This window comes from Sceloporus undulatus, chromosome 2, assembly GCF_019175285.1.
Source record: "Sceloporus undulatus isolate JIND9_A2432 ecotype Alabama chromosome 2, SceUnd_v1.1, whole genome shotgun sequence".
Lineage (NCBI taxonomy): Eukaryota > Metazoa > Chordata > Lepidosauria > Squamata > Phrynosomatidae > Sceloporus > Sceloporus undulatus.
The window spans coordinates 150,641,130-150,661,874 of NC_056523.1; the positions used below are offsets into that span (position 1 = coordinate 150,641,130).

At 42.9% G+C, this 20,745-nt stretch overlaps 1 protein-coding gene across 4 annotated transcripts in view; it reads left to right on the forward strand.

Annotated features, from left to right (window-relative positions):
- SDK2 (sidekick cell adhesion molecule 2) overlaps positions 1-20,745 on the forward strand; it is a 412,765-nt gene that overhangs the window by 299,179 nt on the left and 92,841 nt on the right. For all 4 annotated transcript variants that reach the window (XM_042452124.1, XM_042452127.1, XM_042452125.1 and 1 more), the window contains exons 4-5: positions 6,441-6,588; positions 18,209-18,342. In XM_042452124.1, the coding sequence (XP_042308058.1) occupies positions 6,441-6,588; positions 18,209-18,342 (282 nt within the window). The remainder of the gene's footprint in view (positions 1-6,440; positions 6,589-18,208; positions 18,343-20,745) is intronic.

Genomic DNA, 20,745 nt, shown 5'->3' on the forward strand with positions numbered 1-20,745 from the left:
AGCAAAAGGGCTCAAGCTTGACTCAGGCTTGCATTCTTCTGAGGTCGCTAAAACAAGTACCCAGATTGTTGGAGGCAATTAGCTTACACTTTGTAAATCGCTTAGGGAGTGCTTAAGTGCATAGATAAGCGGTATAGACATGTACTTGCTATTGCTATCGGATAGGAGATCCAGAGGATTAGGAAGTCAGATACATATTTTACAACATTGGTGTACTGGTGCCAGTTACATGTGGATTGGTGTTTTGTTTTTGTTAGATTTTTCCTTCATTGGAAGCCTCATGTTGTGTTTTGAACATGGAAATCAAGAGTAGATACTCTGAACATTTGGGGTGTTACTGATCCATGTTTGGCTATCATTAGTGTTTGTGTTTCCTTACCTTGTTCAGTCATTTCAAAGTCTATTTCGTGTAATATTCTTTGCAAGAACTTCAGTATCAAGCAGGCACTAGGTCAGGGCAGACAAGCACAGAGGGTTGGAGGGCCACATACACCCTATGTTTAGTGTATGCACTGCTGTGAGCCACACCCAACATTTTCCTGAATCCAGAAGTAGTGTTCTGGTCACTTCGAGTTATTTTTTCACATGTGGGCAGAGGGCACAATAGATGTTAAATTATTATTATTATTATTATTATTATTATTATTATTATTATTATGCTTTATTTATATAGCACTGTAGATTTACACAGTGCTGTACATACAAACAATAAAATACATAAAAGTCAACCTGCTCATGGCATAGATTCTAAGAAATAATAGTATAATACTTATAAATAATACATAACAATACAGGAAGGGGTTCAATAAAATAAGGCAGGCAACAATTACAAATGTCAAATAACTAATAGTCACACAATGCCTTGGAATGCTTCCCTGAACAGGATGGTCTTCAACTCAGTTGTGAAACTAGTTAAATAAGTGATGAGCCGTGTTTGTGGAGGAAGGAGGTTCCAGGAGTGAGAGACAGCAAGTGAAAAGGAACAAAGCCGAGATGGGGCAGTGAAAATCCTAGGCTGAGAAAGCAGAGCTTGACTACCAAAATGGAGGCATGGGTGGGAAGGTGAGGAGAAAGAAGGTCTGATAAAGAGGGGCCAGCCCATGCAGGGCTTTAAAAGCCAACAACAGAAACTTATAATGAATATGGAAGGGGAAGGGGAGCCAGTGAAGGGATGGCAATAAAGGAGAGATATGGTCGAAGTGGTGGGCAGATGTAATAATGTGTGCGGCTGAATGCTGGACAGAAATTATAGGACAGAGGTGAGAAAAAGGAAGCCCTGCCAGAAGGAGGTTACAGAAATCAAGTCGTGAGACCACTAGGGCATGGACCAGAATCTTGGCAGTAGAGGCAGAGAGAAATGGTCAGATTTTGGCAATATTGTATAAAAAGAATCTACATGCCTTAGCTGTGGTCTGGATCTGGGGGATACACAACAGAGAAGATTAAAAAATAAAACCAAGACTGTGGGCTTCTGGGACCGGTTGAATAGAAATGTCATCCACAGAAACAGAAAAGGAGTATTGAAGAGTAGACTTAGGTGGAAAAACAAGAAGCTCCATTTCAGACATCCACTGACAGATAGCTGTAAGACAAGATGAAACTTGCTGTTCAAGACCCAGAGAAAGATCAGGGGTGAAAAAATACAGCTGAGTATCATTGGCGTACAAATGATAGGAAAAGCCAAAAGAACTAATGAGTTTTTCTAGGGACAATGTGTACAGAGAAAACAATAGGGGACCCAAAACAGAGCCCTGGGGAACTCCAACAGATAACAGAACAGAAGACAAAGTCTGACCACCCATGACCACTGCAAAAGATCTATCTGACAAATAAGATCTAAACCAGTCAAGAACAGTAACAACTAGAAGACAGTGATCAACGGTGTCAAAGGCCACAGACAAATCAAGAGTAAAGGCCATTAGCCTTGGCCCATAAAAGATTATCTGAGATCTTAGTGAGAGCCATCTCTGTAGAATGCTGTGGGCAGAAACCAGACTGAAAGGGATCGAGAATGGAGTCGACTTCAAAAAACTCAAGACATCAAGAATAAACGAGCCATTCCAAAACTTTAGAAAGAAAAGGAAGAAGAGAAATCAGATGATAGTTAGACAAAGAAGAGGGGTCAAGGAAAGGTTTTTTCAGAATAAGGGAAACGAAAGCATGTTTAAAGACTGAAGGGAAAGAATGCAGATCCACATCTCCTGGAGACATCTGAAGGTATAATTCTCTGTTTTTAACCCTCCTCCTTTGTTTTGTTTTGTTTTTTAGCAATGAGGACACATGTGGGGGCACACAAAAGCTCCCATAAATTGCAATGTCCACTCCTGACATAAGTGGTGGTAGTAGTTATCATTTAATCACAATTTGTGATCTTTCAAGCCCAGCCCTAATCTCTGATATATTCTTTTTTGACCTTTTTTGCTCAGCAGTGTTATACAGCAGAAATTTCTTCTGGAATGTTGCAGTATCCTCAGAGGTCCTTCACTGCATACAGTTCTGTTACCTTTAGTCACTTTTCCTGAGCAGCAGAACAACCAACTAGGAGGACCATCAGTCATAAGGAATGCTTCCCACAACATCCCACCACCAATGAAAAGTTGCAATGCTTCAATTGGGAGTTTTTATTCTTGTGACAGAAAGGCAATGTGTGCCCCCCCAAAAGCTCTCAACATGAAAGACGACAGGACAGGCAAACTTTCATTCTTCCTAGCTTATTTTTCTTCTTCAATCTCCTGGTATCCGGGCCACCTCTACAACTGAATAGGTTGAGACCACTAGTGACAGCTGGTGCTAGGAAACGTGAAAAGACAGTAAATTGTTGATTATTCCATTTATTTATTTTTTTCACTGCAAGGGAGTGTGGAGAAGTGTTTGTAAATTTTTCTGCTTGAAGTTGCAAAAGAACCTGGAGGAATGTGAGTACAATTCACCTTGAATTTGAGGAAGTGAGCTGCCATTTACACTTCAGCCTTTAGGCAGCAATGTATGTCTTTGGATGACTCTCCCTTCAATCTTCAAAGTTAACATCAGGCCTGTATGGGAAGCAGAGCTGGTTTGGAACGAGGTGGGGGAGTGACAAATTCCGCATGTCAGATTAGAGCTTGCTGTGAGGACTTCAAAGGTCCAAAGGAGAAGAAGAAGACTTGCTGAGCCAAGAGTAGAAGAAGAAAGCTGAGAAAGAAGGCATGACCACAAGGCAAAGGAAGGCAACAGCATGAGATGTTAATTCAGGCTTCAGGCAAAGTTGATAGGTACCTTTGAGATTTTCTCTGCTGTCACGGGTGCTCAGCTGCAGAATATACAAGTGCCACCCTAGAAAGAGAGATGCTGTACAATTAATCCTGATTAAAGAAGACACTTCTGAAAAAGGTCATGGGCTAGTGGGGGACCAGATAGAAGGAGCTTCTGGCCTGATGGAAACAACTGCTTGATTTTTATTGCTGGTTTCAGTGCTGGACCACAACAGTTGTAATTCTGCTCTCATTCCTACTCCTTCTCTTCTGGGTTTTTCCCCCTTTCCATCCTGTCTTTCTTTTTCTTTGGAGGAGGGATAGTTGGCTTTGATGTGGTCCCTGTGCAGCCCCCATTTGCAGCCTTTGCTTGCCCTAGCAAGAGTTTTCGTTTTTAAAGATTCAAAATCCTGAATCATGCTTCCAAAAAGATAAGAGTCACTTCAAAGATGCCCTGAGGTTTCTGGAGTTTTCTTTTCTTTTCTTTTGCAAGGATGCAAAAATTACACGTGAGATTTGACATCCACTAACTGGCTCCATTACCAAGCAGCTAAAAGAACCCAAAATCCACCATTTTTAATTAACTATTCGTCTGCCACTGTGAAATGCTGCTCCAAAGTTGTGGTACAAATGCTGTGCCAGAACCCATTTCTGTTATGGAACAGCCAGTCTCTTGGGTACTTAGTTGTTTTTCTGCAATTATGAATATTTGACATTGCTTGAAGAAAAACAGAAATGCCCATAACTCTTGCAGATTTTGTTTTTAAAGGAACTTCCACCACAGGTAGATGATTCAATATGAAATTAGAAGTATGGGAGCTCCAGTGGTTGACATTCCCATGAATGGGGGCTTAACCTTCCTCTCTGACATTCCTTGTTAGGGGTGCTTTCCATCAGAAATCATCCTAAGTGAACTTGGTGCCTCATCAGCATTCTTGGGAATGAAGATCTATGAGCTGAAGCAGCAAAACAAAATTAAAATCCAGACAACCCCTGGAAAGTGTTGCAAAGAGGTGGGGAGAAAAGGAGCACCTTGTTGCTCAGAGCCTGAAAGAGAGCTTTGAAAACACAAGATTTAGTATACTGGCTTTCATGACTCTCTGCCTTTCTGTCGGGAAGAAAAATAACCACCTGAAATTGAGGAAAGGAAATAATCACCATCAAAAATTGGAGAAAAGGAGGGAGAACTATCAACCTCACCCAACTTTTTAGGTTTGTAAATCATAGACAATGAAGATGTTCCAAACACTGAAGACTTCCTGAAGAACAAATTGCAAAACTTTGACTTGTGCCAAAGCACTAAGCCAGGTATGTTTCACCTCAGCATAGTATCCAAACTCATGCTTTAACTTGCCCATTTCATGTGTTCATCACTACCATTACCACCAACTTTTCTTGTCCTCCCTCAACAAGCACCTCCTCCAAACCATGGTGGCAAATCAGAAAGCTAATGAGAAATTAATTGGGCAGCTGTGCTAACACTAATGGCAAGTCGTTAAAAAGATATTTTTTTTTACATGTTTTTAATTACAGCAATTAAAGTAAGTCAATAAAATGTCTCCCCCCTTCACACACAGACCCATATTGTCATTAGTACTATTATTATTAAAGGTGCTATAAATTTTCCAACTCATGAACAGCTGTGCTAGGAGGAGGCACCAACTTCCATTTGAGTGTCAAGGTTATTGGTCAAAACAACATGTACCGAGGAGGGGGAAAGCCTTTGGATGTAAAAAGAAATGTTGGAGAGGTGTCTGGCAATTGTAAGAGTATGGGGTCACACATGTGGATGTAAAGTGGGTTGTACTGATAGGACAGGAGATAGCACGGAGTGTAGGAGAACAAGCTGGGATTTTTTTGTTTGTATTTGGGAAGTTTTTCCTACTACAAGTCATTACCAGTGGAGGGCATATGCAATATTCATTGGTGTTGTCTGTACTATAAGGAATTTGTACAGGCTCAATGATGACCACACTTTAAAAGGGCTTCATTTTGGAGAAGAGCATATTCCCCCCCCCCCCCCATTCCAATACTGTAACTCATGGGCCTTTCTGGTGATTTGCTTGTTCTCAAGGAACTGATTTCTAGATACAACAGTAACATATATCACCCCACTCACATAATATAAGCTGTCACCTTTCAGCATACACACAAACAGTCATGAGACCCTTTCTCCCATATATTTTGGGAGGAGAAAGTTGCACTTTAGACAGACAGATAACCTTTCATAATTTAAACATTGCGTATGTATTTTTGTACTTAAGCAATCCATTCCACAGACCAAAATGCTACATGAGGAAATGTGTGGTGTAGTCAAGGAAAGGTTGAGAAAATCTGTCCAATTATCAAATGCCATTGTGACTTTTAAACTTGGGATTTTTTCAAAACTGGAGTTCTAGATCCACCAAATTATAGGGCTTTGCGCTGCCCTCCTCCCTGGAGCAAATTATGACTAACATGATCCTGTGTATACTTGCCTTGATTGACATCCATTGGATAAGCTTGCACAGTAGTGACCCAGGAAGCTAAATGTGCCCCATCAGCACTGTATAATGGCTTGTGGGATATAATGGGACCTTGCCATGTGGGGGCTTGCCATCCACGGATTTGAGCAAGCCCCATTGTCCCCAGTGGTGGTGCATGCATGCAGCTGCTGTAGTGGCTGCACACATTGCACTGCCATTAGGGACAATGGTCTTGAGGTCTCACCTTTTCTTCTTCTTTTTGGAGGGATATCCATTGGGGGAGGGGGGGTCATCCAGAATGGATCCTCCATGGATACAAAGGTTGAACTATACTTGGTATTCACTACAAGGAAGAGCAAAATTCTTGCCTGGAGTTGTGAGAAAGAGGAAGCAATCATTTTAATGTCTTCAAGTGAGTGTTAGATTATTATTATTATTATTATTATTATTATTATTAGAACTGCTTTAACTAAACATTTGAGATTTGAGAGGTTGGCTGATACCATTTCTTTGCAGTGTCTAACCTTCTATTATCACTTCTGTTAAAGCACTTATTGTGCATGTGTGTGCATGTGTCTCTGTGTATATAATGTATATCTGTACATGTATATATATGTACTCATACACATACTTTAAGGATGGATTTGGCAGCCTCCAATGTCTGTCTGATCCAAGCTGTGAGAATATCAGGTCTTGAGTTTCCTTGCTATCTGATTTTCTTTCTCGTTTTTTTTCTCCTTTCCAGACATGGGAAGCTTTGAAGGAACTGAAAAGCAGCAGAGTGTCTCACATGGTGAAGCTGCCGTCATCCGCGCCCCCCGCATCGCCAGCTTCCCTCGGCCACAGGTCACTTGGTTCCGTGATGGACGCAAAATCCCTCCCAGCAGCCGCATGTGAGTATAATGGCTATTACAGGGAGCCACCTTTAGTGATAAAAGATGTTTTAAAGAAGGTGTATGGAAAAGTGCTTCTCTCCACCTTAACAGCAGAGCCATCTGTTTCTGCTCCTACCTTTGGAATAAAGGGCTGTAGGCAGCCAGGAAGCCAATCTGATAAAGCATCTGGTGATTGGAGCAGCTAGATGGCCTAAGACCAAACCATGCTACACCAGGCTTCCCCCAGTTGGCTGCCCTGGCGATCTGTTGAACTACAACCTCTATCATCCCCTGTAGACCTGAGTGAATATGATAGCGGTTGTGGTACAACACACCTGGAAAACACTGCCTTAAACTGTGATGTAAATCTTTGGACCTGGAAGCTTAAAGTAGTGCCCTCCAATAGATATTCCAGGACAGGTGTGGCAGTGTGATCTATTCTATGAGCTGGAAACTCTCTTTTGCTTTCTTTTTTGCTGTCAAATACAAGGACATCCTTCTCTCATCTGCTGACTCATGCCGCTGTGCTTCTTGACAGATGTCAGGTCTATGTGGGAGATATATAAGGTCAAATTTGAAAACCACAAGAAACACTAAACACAATTCAGTTGCACTCTCTTTCCTTTTTACAGTGATTGACCTATCCAAAACTGCAACTAGGGCTCTTATCCTTGAAACAACATGTATGTACACATGCACACACACACCACATATGCACACAAACAGAGTGGTTCATCATCATCTTGGTCCTTTCATATATATAGGCACTAAAGAAGTCAATGAGATTATATTACCTGTCGGCTAGTAACAGAGGGGTTTTCTTCTACTTAAGCCAGAAGCTGACAGGCAATGCAAATGCCCTCCCTTCATCTCTGCGTTCTCTGTTGTGCCCATGTGTCTCCCTGTGTACCTCGCAGATGCTCCCTTGCTCTCCTTCCCTGCCTGTTCCATCTGGGGAGCATTGCACACAGTTTCCTTTAGGGCTGCCTCCATTCCATCACACTTGCTAGCTAACTGCCCCCTCAGGAACCACTGTGCCTAATGGCCCATGCTCCCACCCTGCCTCTGAGGCACCACAGAGCACTACTTGCATGCCAATTCCATTCAGTACTGGCTCTGTCAGCCGTATCACAGCAATTACTGCCGATTAATATTCATAAGAGAGTTCAGAGAGGTCCTTCCTTGAAAAGTGGCTCCAGCAGTTGCATCTGTGAGTGGGAGATTCCCGTCTGTTGAATCCTGTTGACTTGGCAGACATAGCCATGGATTCCTGCTCTGCTAGAATAAACTGAACTTCTACTCCCTGACTTGCTAGTGATGTTTCTTCTGTTTGTGACTCACTGAGCTGAACTGTGGGCCTAGACGCAGGATTGTGTAATGTACATCATATACACTTTCTCCCAAACATCACCCAAACAAACAAGCTATATGAATGTTGACAGAAGAATGTATGAGATGGCTAAAAACAGGGCTGACCCTACATTTAGGGAGAGCAAGGTGACAGAGTTGGCAGAGTTTGGGGGACAGTGGTGACCATTCTTCCTCTTGAACTCTTCTAGCCATTATCCTATCTCGAATGACAGAGTTATGTGTGTGTCACAGAGCTCTGTCCTGCACCCTTTCCTGTGGTCCAAGGCTTTATCACATTGCTAAGTCTACTGCCAGTACAGTCAGCTTTGGAATGGGGATTGGAGGAACTGCCATTTGCCATTTTCCTTAAGCAGTATAATGTCTTGAACCAGCCCTGGTTACAACAGAACAGAAAGGGAAACATAATTATGCCTATTCAAAGGCACACTTCCTTTTTTCTAACCCAAACTCAAAAGACAATCTCCATATTATCTTTCCAGTGTCCTCATAGCCTTGACAAGTGATGGGTGGGTGGGTGGAATCTGTGTCTCTTCCTACTCTCTCTTATTATATTGCTGCCCTTAACTGTCATCTTCCTTCAAGAGTCACTGTGATGACTGAAGAGACTTAACCCTTTCAGTTACAGTAGTACCTCCAGGGAAACTGGGAATAATGGATGCACTCAGCCTGTTACATGACATAAGAGGTTAGGTGAGTATGAGCAGTCTGCCTATAGATAGAAATATGAATTAGCAACCTACCTAGGCAGTCTTCTGAATATTGATAGTCCTAGATTCTGTTTTCTAGGCATCCACAGAGAAAGAAGGGACTGTTTCTTGAAGAGGCATGAAGCATGCCCAACAAGAAAATCACAAGTAACCTATTCTCATCAACCTTCACCCACCATATAAACACACATGGAAAAGCGCGAGGCAGACACATTAGCGGAGTCATTTGTCTGAGAGAATCCTGCCATGTACCATCTTAATGGGAGAAAGTGTGAGGGAATGCAGCTGAATGTGCCCTTGTTAAACTAACATTAAGGATGTTTTAACAGATGTCTCCAGTGCATCACATTAAAATCCGGAGATAGACTTGATAAACTAATGGCTTTGTTTATCATGGAGAAAATGAATTTAGAAAAAAGGGAGCAAGGAGGGAGGAAGAAAAAAGAGAGAGATGTAAGGAAGGGTACTTGCTCTTTCTTAAGAGTTGTAACATTTAGTTCAAGAAAGAGGGAGGGAAAAATTGCCATGTCTCCCCACACAGACAGCCACATTCATAGTGTGATACAGCATTACCCCCACCAGCAAAGAATAATTTTTCAGCAAGGGAAGCTTTCCAGGCATCTACCTCTCTGCCTGCATGTTCATCAGCATAGCTTACTCAAGGTTTATGGAGTTAAGGGCTGTTGAGTCTGGTCTCTGCCAAATCTAACAGAAGGGAGAATGTGTCAATGGTGCCTGCATATATTCATGTTGCAGTGTAGCTGTAATGCACACATTTTCATTCAACTAGTGAGCCACCTTGGGTCTCATACTGGGATGAAAGCAGGATATAAATTAAATAAATTCAAGAAATAAATAAAACCCAAAAATGGTGCAACGAGGTTCTAGAAGGGTTTGTATTTCATCCATTGAGTGACATCTTCCCATCACTCCCATCTGACACTCTGCATTCCTGGACCACTTGCATATTTCTTAGGGCTCTTTCATGCTATACATGTAAAAGCACCATGATTCCACTTAAACTGCCATGGCTGCACCCCGGGGAATTGTGGGACTGGGAATTTGGCCAAACACCCCAGGGGAGCTCTCTCACTGAAAAGTCTAAAAGCCCTTTCCTTAATTCTAAAACCTAGTATTCCATATGATGTTTCCATGGCAGTTTAAGTGGAATCAGAATGCTACAATTTTGTATTGTGAAAGGGTTTGTATTCATATCTCTTTGAGTGTATCCACACTGCAGGATTAAAGCAGTTTGACACCACTTTAACCGCAATAACTCTTATCTTACAAAATCCTGACATTTGTAGTTTGGTGAGGCACCAGAGCTCTCTGATTAACCAGGCTGAATACTTCACCAAACTAAAAATCCCAGAATTCGGTAGGCTAGAATCAAGGCAGTTAAAATGGTGTCAAATTGTTTTAATCATTCAGTGTGGTACACCCTTTCTCAGACACTTTCCCCTGAGCCTTTTACCTCATCTCTTTGCCTGTCTCTTGTCTGTCTGCTCTAGTTCCATTAAATCAGATGGGTCCCTCCAGATGTTGTTGGGCATTAATGCTTGTCAGCCTTATCCAGCTTCGCCAAAATTGAGGGGTCTTACAGATCAACACTATTTGGTGGAGGCACACTTTGCCCATCAGTTTCATTAAGGCATACCTCCCAGGCATGTCTTCCTTTGCTCTATAATGTCCTCTGTCTGAGACCCAGTATTGTGTAGTGGTTAGACGGGCAGACTAGGACCAGTGAGAGCTCAGTTCAAATCTCTGTTTGGTTGAAATCCTGGAGTAATGCCCCAAATAATGCTCCTAAAATAAAAGTTTATCTGATGAAAGCATAAAAAGAATCTTGCTAACAGTTACTAAACAAAACCTGTTTCTCTGTAGTTGTGACATTTTCCATACAGATAGCAGCTCTGAAATTAAAGCTTCAACTGTGTCTTCACCTAATTTGGCATGCTGTTGTGTGTTAACACTCCAACTACTTCCCAGAACCAAGTTGAATCTGCTGGCTGCTATTCTATATGGGGGGAAAATGGTTTCTCAGTAACCACTCAGCGGGCAAGGACACCTTAGCTCTTCCTGTGAGTGAAGTGAGAGGGAGAGTGCCATTGATAAGACATCACTTTCAACTTCCATTGCGCTTGTGAAAGAAAATCCTTGGAGAAGGTGGTTGTGTCTGTGTGCGTGTGTTAAGCATTAAAAAAAGTAAGATAGAAAAAAACATATAGAACGAGAAGGTGAGAGACAAGAGCATGTTGGAATAGTTGAACTGAGTATAAAAGAAGATTTCTGCATGATGCAGGGACGTAGCTAGGATTTTAGGAAGGGGGAGGGGGTCCAGACTAAGTGCCATCATTATAATGGGGCTTGAGTGTGGCGGCGCAGCAGCATACACCATTCATTTTTCTAATGGAAGGGGGGTCCGGACCCCCAGAACCCCCCCCCCCTTGGCTACGTCCCTGCATGATGTAGTATTTGGTAGCTTTCAAGATATGAACATCTAAGGTGTAACCAGAGGGGTTAACATGTTGCAAACACATATGTGTGCCTGTGGATCATAGTTCTGGAAAAGTGTAATTCATTACACACAGTGATGACCATTTCCTAGTGAAGTGAAGATAGTAGATGTGTGATCAGTCCTTCTCCATAACAGCACTATGAAGGGTTTATCCCACCAACTGTGGAGTTTACCAGTTGGACAGTCCTAGCAGTGTGGCCAAACATGGGGTTTCTACTCCTTAATCATCAAATGTGAAGACTTAGGCCCGGTACAGACTGGCACAAAGCACTGGCCTGGGGCTGATTTTAGGACCCAGGAAAGCAGAGCATCCGCACGCTCCCAAGCCCTACCATGCCATCCAGGCACCATCATGGCTCACCCCCGTCCACATGGGGGCCACCATGATGATGTACGCATGACACAGCGTCCAAATGGTGCTGCGCAATGCATACGTCAGCAGTGTGCATGAAGGCAACAATGGTGCCCAGCACGTGGCACAAAAAGAACCCCCCAGGAGCGCATTCTTTTTATGCCTCCATGTGGGCAAAAACGGACGGCTGCAGACAGTTCTTTCAGGGCAGTCTGTACAGCCCCTTAACACACCAAATTATGCTTACTTTAATTACTGAGAGTGAGGGCTTTCCTTGATCCCCACCTCCAACCAGTATAAGGATTTCCTCCTGTTCCCCTTATGTGACATGAACTGTGGGGAATATCTAAGTGCCTTCAGTTCCTATGAAGGTTTATGCAGCTTCTATCCCAAATGGACACCACCCCTAGGTATTCAATGCTGCCTTCACAGATATCTTGTCTGAATCCAACCTTTTATACATAAAGCATTCTCTGAGGCCAAAGGTGTATCAAAACAAAAACAATTATTTACTTAAAGAAGTTAAATATAATTATAATAATAATAATAATAATAATAATAATAATAATTTATTACATTAATCCCTACACTCTCCCACACACTGCTCTCAAGCTAACTCAGACCAACCAAACCCTCAACCAAAACTCTTCTCTTTCACATCTCAAGCCTTAGTCTAACTGAACTTCCACTTGTCTCTCTCAAACTGTCATTCACAAGCCTTATGCAAATCTCCATGAATCAAAGTCATATCAAAATCCATAATTTTGGCCCCCAAGCCTGCCTTTGACATATACATGAGGTCGGCTTATAGTCAAGAATATATTGTATTTCTTGTCTTGGATGGTCAGGGACGTAGCCAAGGGGGGGGGTTCTTGGGGTCCGGACCCTCCCCCTTCCATTAGAAAAATGAGTGGTGTGTGCTGCTGCGCCGCCGCACCCAAGCCCCATTATAATGGTGGCACTTAGTCTGGACCCCCCCCCCTTCCCAAAATCCTGGCTACGTCTCTGGGACGGTGATGTGTATTTGTGTGTGAGAGGGTGTGTATATCTTTATTGCTATTGCTTTATGGTTTTAATGCTGATTTTGTATTTGTAAACCATTTTGAACACTCTGCTTCAATAGAATAAGTGGGGCAAAAATTATTTGATGTGCCAGGTAGGTAGATCTCCATAGGTCTAATATGCTTTTCAAGAATTCCTTCATAATTAAGGGCGGCTAGCTTATGTAATGAGCAGTAGTTCCTCAGGTGTTTAGCCATAACATAATCTGCTCATTGCAAAAATTTGAAGAAAGCATTAAAACGGGGTCAGAATGCTTTCTTATTATTTATTTCCTTCTTGCTTACTTTGTTATAACTTCTGTTTGTCACAGTCCCAATAGCATTGAAATTTTAATCATGCTGAGATCTTACGTTATATGACCTGACAGTAAATTAAATCAAGCTTAACAATAATTTCATTATTGAGTAACTCAGTTCTTTTCTATTGTCCCGAGCGATTTCAACCAAGTTGAAATTGCATTAAAAGCCCATTTATTTCTAATGAACTTTTTTCACACATTATACATATGCTTATCAAAAGTAGTGCCTGCACAGGCAGTGTGCTAGTTATGCCCTATGAGGACAGATGGTGTTTGTGAAACACACTTGTGCCCTTCTGTTTATACACAGCAGAAACACACAGTTTCTAAAGAAAAAGAAAACACCTTATGCCCTCATAGATTCCACACACATACAGTAGCTAGATTTCTCTCATACACAGAATCATTCTGTTAGAATTGAATATGTAACCTCCATTATGCAGGAAGTGAACAGGTTGCCTTTCCATTTGTAAAGGCAGTTTCAGGAGATAAAGCGCCTTTATCACAAATTTAACAGTAAAATATATTTCCCCCTCCCCCAGCCATTTTATAGCTCAAGCAGATTAGATCACTCTTTTAAAAAAGAAAGCTATTAATCTATGAACTTCCAACTTCTTCTCCCTCCAGAATGCACAGCCACTGAGATAATTTAAAGGCAGGCACAGGAAATGGGGAAGAATTTTATTTTATTTTATTGCTTTTCATTGGAGGTGAAGACAGCTTCAGTGCAGCGCAAATGTTTGGTTTATGCATTTCAGCTGCCTTCTCCTCTGAGGTCATCTGCAACTGTTAAAAGTGAAGAGCTTAGAAATGTTACTTTTTGGACTACGTCTCCCAGAATACCCTAACAAAAATGAGCACTGGGAATTGTGGAAGTTGTAGTTTAAAAAAAAACTTTCCCAAGATCTTCATCTGTATATTTAGTCATACCCAAACACACATACGTGCACATATTTATCAAGTGTGAACTAAAATGGCAGTCCATCTGCTGCCCTAAAATAGGGTTGCCATATCCCGGCTGCAACCAGGCTTTTCCCGGTTTTGGCAGCACCGGGCCCCTCCTGTCCCGGGTGCCGCCAAAAACCAGGACAACCCTGGTTGCGTCCGGGTTGGCCGTGGCCCGCGGGGCCTCGCTGCCCTCCTCCTCCACCACACATGGCCGTACGGAGGAGGTGGAGAAAGAAGAGGGCAGCGAGGCCTGGGGCGGAGGAGGTGAGGTGGAGGCGGCGCCTCCTGCGTGCGGCCCACCACCCTCCCTGCCTCCCCGCAGCCTCCACAGAGGCCGGGAAGTAGTGAAGAGACTTCCTGTGATCGCGCACATCCCGCGGGCTCCTTCCCTGCCTCTGAGGGGGCCTCAGTCCCCTCAGAGGCCGGGAAGGAGGAGGAGGGCGCCTGCGCGGGTGGCCCCATGGGCTCCTTCCCGGCCTCTGAGGGGGCCTCGGCCTCCACAGAGGCCGAGAAGGAGCAGGGGGGGTGTTCCTCCATGTAAAAAAAAAAGTGTCCTACATTTGAAAGTGTTGTCCTACATTTGTCCCAGTTTGGACGTCTTGACTTATGGCAACCCTACCCTAAGATGTTTCAAGAGCAATTCCATAATCACAAAAAGTCAACATGGGTTTCAGAGAAACAAGTCATGCCAGACAAATCTAATCTCTTTCTTTGATAAAATTACCAGCTTGGTAGATGAAGGGAATGCTGTGGATATAGTATATCTTGATTTCAGTAAGGCCTTTGACAAAGTTCCCCATGACATTCTTGCAAACAAGCTTGTAAAATGTGGGCTAGACAAGGCAACTGTTAAGTGGATTTGTTACTGGTTGACCGGACGAACCCAAAGGGTGTTCAACAATGGCTCCTTTTCATCCTGGAGAGAAGTGACCAGTGGAGTCCCACAGGGCTCTGTCCTGGGCCCAGTACTGTTCAACATCTTTATCAGTGACTTGGAGGAAAAAGTTGGGGGAATACTTATCAAATTTGCAGATGACACCAAATTAGGGGGAATAGCTAATACTCCAGAGGACAGGATCAAAATTCAAAATACAGTGGTACCTCGGGATACGAAATACCCAGGTTACGAAATTTTCGGGATACGAAAAAATCCCATAGGGAATTATTGTTTCGGGTTACGAATGTTTTTTCGGGTTACGAAAAAACTTTTGGTGCTTTTTTCGGCTTTTTCGCACGGAATCGCGGCTTTTCCCCATTAGCGCCTATGGCAATTCGGCTTACGAAGGCTTTTCGGGTTACGAAAGCGGCCGCGTTACGAATTAATTTCGTAACCCGAGGCACCACTGTAACCTGAATAGACTAGAAAGCTGGGCCACAGCTAACAGAATGAACTTCAACAGGGAGAAATGTAAGGCACTGCACTTAGGGCGAAAAAATGAAATGCACAGATATAGGATGGGGACACCTGGCTTAAGGAGACAACATGTGAAAGGGATCTAGGAGTCCAAGTAGACCACAAGTTGAACATGAGTCAACAGTGCGATGCGGCAGCTAACAGGGCCAATGCTATTTTAAGCTGCATCAATAGAAGTATAGTGTCTAGATCAAGGGAAGTAATAGTGCCACTATATTCTGCTCTGGTCAGGCCCCACCTGGAATATTGAGTCCAGTTCTGGGTGCCACAATTCAAAAAGGACATTGAGAAACTGGAGCATGTCCAAAGGAGGGCGACTAAAATGGTGAAAGGTCTGGAAACCATGCCCTATGAGGAACGCCTTAGGGAGCTGGGTATGTTTAGCCTGGAGAAAAGAAGGTTAAGAGGTGATATAATAGCCCTGTTTAAATATTTGAAGGGATGTCATATTGAGGAGGGAGCAAGCTTGTTTTCTGCTGCTCCAGAGACTAGGACCCGGATCAATGGATGCAAGCTGCAGGAAAAGAGATTCCACCTCAAAATTAGGAGGAACTTCCTGACAGTAAGAGCTGTTCGACAGTGGAACACACTTCCTAGGAGTGTAGTGGAGTCTTCCTCCTTGGAGGTCTTCAAACGGAGGCTGGATGGCCATCTGTCGGGGATGCTTTGATCTGGATTTCCTGCATGGCAGGGGGTTGGACTGGATGGCCCTTGTGGTCTCTTCCAGCTCTATGATTCTATGATTCTAAGATCTTACAGTTGTCTCATGTTCACAGAGCTTTACAGGGAACCTCCACTTGTAACTATCCTATGTCTTCTCACCAGGTCTTTTCTTGCGATCTTGTTCATGGTAGCATCAGATACAGTGTGCACTGTGAACAATAAGAACAGAGACAATAAAACGAAACCAATTTATCTGTCTTAGTTTCTGCAAAACAAAGGAAATGACAGAACAGATAGAGTGCCTTATAATTAGTAACTCTGGAAGCCTCCATCTTGAATGACCCTATATATCACCCAGAGATGAATTCCCCCAGACTACATCTCAGAATTTCTAGTCTAATTTGTGTTTTGCCTTTCTAGGTTCACAAGGATTGATGAAAAAATAAAATGAAACAAAATCTTACATATCAGTAAAGAAGCACATGTGAATCCTTGCAATCAAAGAGGTCTTGTCTTACAGAGCCCTATTCTAGTGTACATTTAAACATACAGTGGCATAGATATTACATCAGAGTTGAGTAGCATAAAGCTTTGGATACACACTGATTATGCATTGGAATGTGCAATGAAATTTGCATAGTCTGTGAAACCAAATGGTCATTTGTATGTGCAATGATGCCACATATGTATCTCCATTTCCATGTCCTTGAACTGAAGGCATACATTGTGCACCAGACAAAAATGTCCAATTTCTCCATAGGGGATCTTATGCATGCATTAGACAGCAACAGGATTCAGGCAATAGATGTACAAATAGGCACATGACTACTCACCTCTTCCATTGAGATTTGTTAAATACCTCCAGATGTGTATACTGGAGTTTAATAATCCTGTATTTAATTCATATACCACCCTTTTTCAAAGGTGCTCATTTGGCACATATACATGGGAGCCATTTGTTATAGTGGAAATTAAGTAGAGTGGGAGAACATTTTATACTGCCTTATACAATAGGCAGGGTAGAATATGAATGTAATTAATAATTAATAAATGTGTGAAATACACTATCCTCACATTAGACCAAATGTTCATACTAAATGACATCATTAACACACTATGGCCTGAATTCTATTCTAGTCCCGAATACAGTAGACCCATTGACTCCACTAGGCATGTTGACACACCACTCAACAATTGACTGAGTGGGTTTATCCTAGATGGAACTAAGCAAAAGCATGCCAATCACCAGCTCCAATCTTAAACATACATTCTAGAGTGTAAATCCTATGAAACACAAAAGAATATACCTCTTGAGTAAACATAAATATGACTGAACCATAATGGTCTTTCCAAAAAGAAAAAAACACAAAAAATGCACTGATGGAATCCAGACTTATTTTAGACATATAGGCCTGAGACAGATGAGCCAAATGCTTCATGGCAGCAGTGATACTAGGACACCGCAACCGCACGGTCCAGAACCATGGTTTGTAATGCTGGTGGCTTAATGGTGGCGTCCCGTCCACACGGGCACCACCATCTTGACGTAAGGGACGCACACTCACAACATAACCCAGGCACCGCAAAAAGAACCCAGAAGAACCGGGTTCTTTTTACTCCAGAGAGACATTGCACGGTTTGGCGGCTGCCGCATCCCTCCAGAGTTAAAACGGGCACCTGCAGACCACCATTTTCAAGCAGTCTGTCTCAACCCATAGATATAGAACATATTTATCCCTTGCCTGTACTCTCTTGTCCCGAAGTACTCAAGCCAAGTAGCAATATTGCAAGATATGAAAATACTTCCTGGCATGCATCTAGTCATTCTATGGAGTTTAACTCAGTTTCAGAAATACCCTCATGTTCACTTTTAGTGGTGATGGTGGTGGGGAATCAATGAATACACCTAATCCAAGACTTTGCCTGATGTAGGTAAGTCATTAGAAAGGAATGAAACATCAGGAGTTTTGCCACACTAACCCTAACAATATTTCCCCTTCTGCTGTCCCAGTGTAGCTTGTCTGGTTGTACTTGACCTCCGCCAGAAATCACAGTGAAGAATCCATTCATAGGGGAAAGCCCATGGTATGAGCCAAGACCCCGAGTCTGGAATTTCTAAACAAAATCAAGAAGTGTTTTGGGGGAACAGTGTCATTGTTCCACATTGTTCTCCACAGTGTCAGCCAACACAAAATGAAGCACATAATGTGCACTGTGTGCTGCACATCCAGCAGTTTTTTCTAGGAAAACCGTCTTATGTCTGGAACACATACTCAGCTCTAAACAACTTCTTCGTTCCTTTCAGAGCCATTACCCTGGAGAACACTCTTGTGATCCTGTCAACAGTGGCCCCTGATGCTGGAAGGTACTACGTGCAGGCCGTGAATGACAAGAATGGGGACAATAAAACCAGCCAACCTATCACACTCACTGTGGAGAGTAAGTGCCACTTAGGGTGGGGTGGGAGAAACCCTTGACTTAAGAGCTGGTTTTTATGGCAAGATTCCCAAACATTTAGGAGCTGCATAGGAAGCAGGCGTTCAACAAGTAGAAAGTAAGGATATAGCCCCCTCTCCCTTCTGCTAGTGGGATAGTACCTGGTGGAACCAGGCTTTTTTTCAAGGTCCAATGGAAACAACTGTTGGGTTCCATAAGATCCTGACACATAGGTTGCATTTAGTACATACATTTACTAATGCTGTGCATATCTATCAGTTTACCTGCATGTGTCTCCCTTTGGAACAGCGGAAACCAGCCACAGTTGCTGTTTGATCTTTTTGCCAGTGAGGCTGCAATTCTAGGCACACTGATTTGGAAATTAGTCCCCATGGACTTGTCAGAAAGACATGCATAGGACTGAGCTGTCTGTCACAATTCCGCTGCTATTTATCATTAACATTTTGCAAACCCATACTGCTTTCCTACCACCAGCATGTTTGCTTCCAAACAACACTCTAGGGTAGATCATATAGAGTGGTCCCTCCACATTCACTAGGGTTAGGGACACAGGACCCCTGTGACAGTGGAAAAATTACAAATAACAAAAACACTGTTTTTTACCTGAGGAAAGAACTCTAGGAATTTCTAGGTCCTCTAGTGCAACTCTGTGGTCAACATTGCCAGACATTGACCATAGAATTGTGCTGGGGGAGCTATAAATGCCTAGTGGAATGTTCTTTCTAGGAATCTCTGGGTCCTTCAGTACAACTTTTGGTTAAAGTTGATCACAGAGTTGCACAGGAGGACCTAGATATTCCTAGAGAGAACATACTAATACAATCCGTGAAAAATCAAATCCGCAAAAGTGAAATCTGCAAATGTGGAGGGACGACTATAGTTCTAATGTTTTAAATGCAGTTCCTTGCCCAGGTCATTGATATGAACGTCACACTGATGTCAAACCCTCCCTCCACTGGATCATGATACAGAAAATCCTCTTTCTAAGGTGTAGACCAGGGTAGGCAACATGTGGCCATTAAGACATTTTTGGACTGTATTTTCATTGTGCTAGCTATTGCTGATAAAAGTTACAGGCCAACAATATCTAGAGGGCCACATATCCCCCCACTTCTGTTCTGGATAACTGAGTCACTGCCTGCTTCAGCAACCCACTTAGCAATAGAAGCTATGAATGTTTACTCTGAAGAAAGTCCCACAGCATTCAGTAGGGATTACTTCCAGGTAATGGGATTGCAACCTGAGATCCTTGCTGTCTCGTTGGTCTGTTGCTGTAAAGACTGTTAAGGCCCTGTGAATAAATACAGTGAAGATCATGAAGTGTCAGGATGCCAACCTAGTAAGAATTATGTAAGCCTGAAGAGCCACATTAGAGTGTGAGATGGGCTGAAGGTGTAGCTAATGCCCTGGTTGTTTTTCTTGGAGACCAGAATGTCCCTAAAGCCCAGCATCTCTAGCATCTCTTCGCATCTGGATTTCAGTTGGTCTTCCTTGCTCGGGCCCAAATTTAATTTGCAGTAAATCTCTGGCATAGCCTCGGCTGGTGCTGACTAAACATTTTTGCTGGCTCCAAATTTATTTAGACACTTCAGGCTGGAGCTACAAGAGCTCTGGGGTTCTAATTACATCACATCGGGTCAGGGCCCCATCCCCTATTCCCCATACCATTTCAGTCACAGCACCAAGCACAGGAAGAATGCTATGGAGGCAACATTAGTAATCAAATCTTTACTCTGAAGGAATATTCCCAACACACATGGAATCCACATGAATCAGCCTTAGTCCCTGCAGATTATGTTTACTTCACAGCTGTTTTATATCTCCTGGACTTGGCTTTATATTCCCCTCCCCCTTCTTTGCCCCATTAATCTGGAGTGTTGTACCTTGGTGTGTAATAAACACCATAGTGCATGCCTTTATGGATTCAGCTATATCAGCAGCCTTGCAATTCCAGCCCAGCCGTGGAGGGAGGGGTGCAGGGTTTATCACTGCAATTATTTTACTTTATGCTCTCATCCTGTTCTTGCTGCTGCTTTCCTTCTTCTCTTCTTTCCTCTTGGATGCCATTTGCTGTGGGAGGAGCAGGTAGCAGAGCTTTGTAGAATTTCATGGTGGGTATTGGATCTTCTAAGAGCTTTGAATCTGTGAAGGTATGTAGAGCAGGATAGCACCCTATTGTCTAAGGCAGTATTTCTTAAGATGTGTAATGTGGGGGACTGGCAGGATTTTCTCCCCAATGTGCCAGGAAGAAACACCCTATTTTGTCCATTGGCTACAACTGTTTCTTTCTTCCCTGGAAATTGACCACAGACTAGTAGCCAATAGCTAACAGCATAGCATCAGTCCATGGATAACCACTTTAAGTAACACCACTCCAAGACAACT